This window comes from Myotis lucifugus, unplaced genomic scaffold, assembly GCF_000147115.1.
Source record: "Myotis lucifugus unplaced genomic scaffold, Myoluc2.0 scaffold_8611, whole genome shotgun sequence".
Taxonomy (NCBI): Eukaryota; Metazoa; Chordata; class Mammalia; order Chiroptera; family Vespertilionidae; genus Myotis; species Myotis lucifugus.
Window position 1 is genome coordinate 4,017 of NW_005879659.1, and position 2,827 is coordinate 6,843.

The following is a 2,827-nucleotide window of genomic DNA, read 5'->3' on the forward strand; positions in this document are numbered from 1 at the left end:
TAGTGGAATATATTCATTACAATAATTAAGAAATATCAATCATCCATAAACTCTAAAAAAGACAATCCTTGCTTTAGATAAAGCCACATGGAAAATAAAATTTGTTTTCTTCCACTTTCTTCTGAGGGTCAGATTCTGGATAACACAACTAAGAAAAATGAGTAATATTGCTGAACTACATTTTTAGCAAAATGTAAGCTTAAGATCAAATAGTGAACAAATTTCAAATTATAAACAGGAAAGAATATTAGAGTAAAAAAAGGAAAATGTGGTTTCAATTAATGACATGGAGTAAGAAAATTGAATAATTATAATAAAAATTATAATTTATACAAAGAAAATCAGTATACCTTTGGCAGGATTTGCATCATATCCATATGTTTTGTTAAAAATATGACGATCACCAGAAGAAGGTATTATCCTTGAATCTGATATAGGATGAATCCCTTTAACACGTTCAGCTATTGCTTTATGTTGCTCATAAAATCCAAGTTTCCTTGGGGAGCTTGTTGCCAACATTGTATCACCGTTTTGTAATACCATATGCTCTTCTCCTTGAGTATCTGCTGATAGGTGATTCTCTAAGTCACTCCCATTTGTAACAGAGAGTTCAGAGATTTGCAATAACACTTCCTTCTGATTAGCAGCAGAGGTTTCTGGTAAGGAATTAGATTCAGTGCTACATCGACCTTCTAACCTATATTTCCCAGGAGACATAATTGCACAGGGAACAGTTCCTATACGGTCTATTGTTGCCTTTGTAACAGCAGCAGGATTGGGAGAGATCTGAGAGGTAGAATCATTGTGGCCAAAGTTGTCACAGTGGGATGCCATGCTTCCACTTTTAGAAAATACATCTGCTTCAGAGACAGAATCTTCAGTCAAGGCTAAAAACTCTGAAGGTGTCTGAGCTGTGGTAAGATCAGCAGAAAGCAATGGAGATGGTAAAGAGCTTCCTGCCCGTTCTGTTACATCCACAGAGCAAGATGGAGAAGCTCTTACTGGTACAGGTTCTCTCTCTTGGAACTGTGTAATTTCCAATGAGAATTCAGACTGCTGTACCAATGAAGTGGACTGGCTCGGTGGAACTGGCTTAGAAAATTTATAGTGAGAGGAAAAGGATTTAGTAAGCAGCTTCTTTGTTGACTGCTTAACAGAACGGCGAGTTGGTTCTTCTGTGAATCCAGAATCATCCCCTTCACTTTTGCCAGAACTTAAGCAATTTATAAAGACATTCTTATTAGTTGAGTGCTCCTTTTCCCTTTCAAAATCCTCTGTCAACGATCTTGTTATCTTCTTATTTCTTGAACTACTAAAACCAACAGAATGTCTTCCCCTGGTTTTAATATGTTCTTCCGAAGTCAGTTTTTGCATACTGCTGTGACCAGCTTGAGCACCATTTGAAATACTAAGGTTCTGGTTGGTAGGTTCTTGCTTAGGTTCACTCCCCTTCTTATGGTGGAAGCTAATGGAAGGAGTTCGGAATATGCTCCTGCGTTTCCCTGTACTACCTGAGCTTGAGTTCGTGCTGGAAGGAGAGGAACTGTGGACACCAACTGTATTACTGGAGGAAGGTGAAGAAGGAAGAGAATCATGTCTTCTGCTAATACTTCTTCTGAATATTGGCAACCTGGAGACCAGGGTAGATCGTCTTGATCCAGAGTCCCCCATTGGGACCCCAAAGCTTGCACTGTGATATCCAACTTAGCAGCCTGGGAAAAGTTAAGACAAAAAGAACAAGTCAATAGAATTCAAATTATAAATAAGACATTTTGAAATAAATAATTGTTCTTCAAGACACAAAATATAATTATGTTTATATTAAAACAATAAATACTAAAATTCTGATACTTAAGGATTTTATTAAAAATTTATAAGTGGCAACATTAGAGAATATTTTACGTAGCAACTTTATGATGCTGCAAAAATTTCATGAATACCCGGAATATTTAAAGTCTATTCAAAAGAGTATTGGGTTGGGAGACACAAGATCATTATTCAAGAGCCAGCCTTACTACATACTCTGGTTCTACATACTCTTACTAGTACATACTCTGGTAAGTCATTGAATCTTAACTTTTTATGTCTATTTGTTTAGATGTAGTAGGCATGTGGCAGCCATGATCATTGCCCGCTGAGTAAAATGTCCCACCACTGGCTCTGTTAGCCAGCACCAGATAGACCATGGGTTTCAACACATTATTCACCTGAACTTAACAGAATCACAGACCAGCCTAAGGTATGAGCTGATATTAGAGGCTCCACTCAAAGGATAAACAACAAGGATGTATTCTTCCTCTTGGAGTTTGATTTAGGACATTTAGAGAGATACTAAGTACATTGGCAGAGGCAACTAAACCACGAAAGAATATAGTGTGGAATTATAAGCAAAATAAAGTTATGAAGAAACCACAACTATGAGTTGAAGACAAGACCTGATTGAAAGCTAATTCAACAGGCAAGAAAACAGACTGAGAGGAGAAGCATGGAAAATTCTGAATCATATTAATATCAGAGTACTGATGATGGAGAAGAAGAAGGAAGAGGAGAGCGTAGCAGATGTTCAACTATGATGTACTGAGTACTTTTACACAGTTTATCTCTTTTAATGCTTCTGAGTGTAGAAGTAGATAATACTACTATGGACATTTTATAGCAGAAAGATAACTTGCCTAATGTCACTCAGTTAATAAGTGGTAAAGCAGGAATAAGAAGCTAAGTCTTATCTAACTACAGGATCAGGTCATAATCAGCATGGCTTGTACTGCTTTCACTAGAGTGAAAAGGCAAGGCCCAAACACGCTTCCATTTCAGGGATTCCTGGTTG

General features: G+C 37.2%; 1 protein-coding gene across 1 annotated transcript; it reads right to left on the minus strand.

Moving 5' to 3' along the window:
- Positions 1-327: 327 nt before the first annotated feature.
- LOC102430212 (serine-rich coiled-coil domain-containing protein 1-like) lies at positions 328-1,709 on the minus strand. The gene has a single exon (XM_006109352.1). The coding sequence runs from the start codon at positions 1,669-1,671 to the stop codon at positions 328-330; it is 1,344 nt and encodes a 447-aa protein (XP_006109414.1). The 5' UTR covers positions 1,672-1,709.
- Between the last annotated feature and the right edge of the window lie 1,118 nt (positions 1,710-2,827).

What these genes read in the sequence shown, in the direction of transcription:
- LOC102430212 (XM_006109352.1), bottom strand. Translation starts at nt 1,671, where the DNA reads ATGGGGGACTCTGGATCAAGACGATCTACCCTGGTCTCCAGGTTGCCA.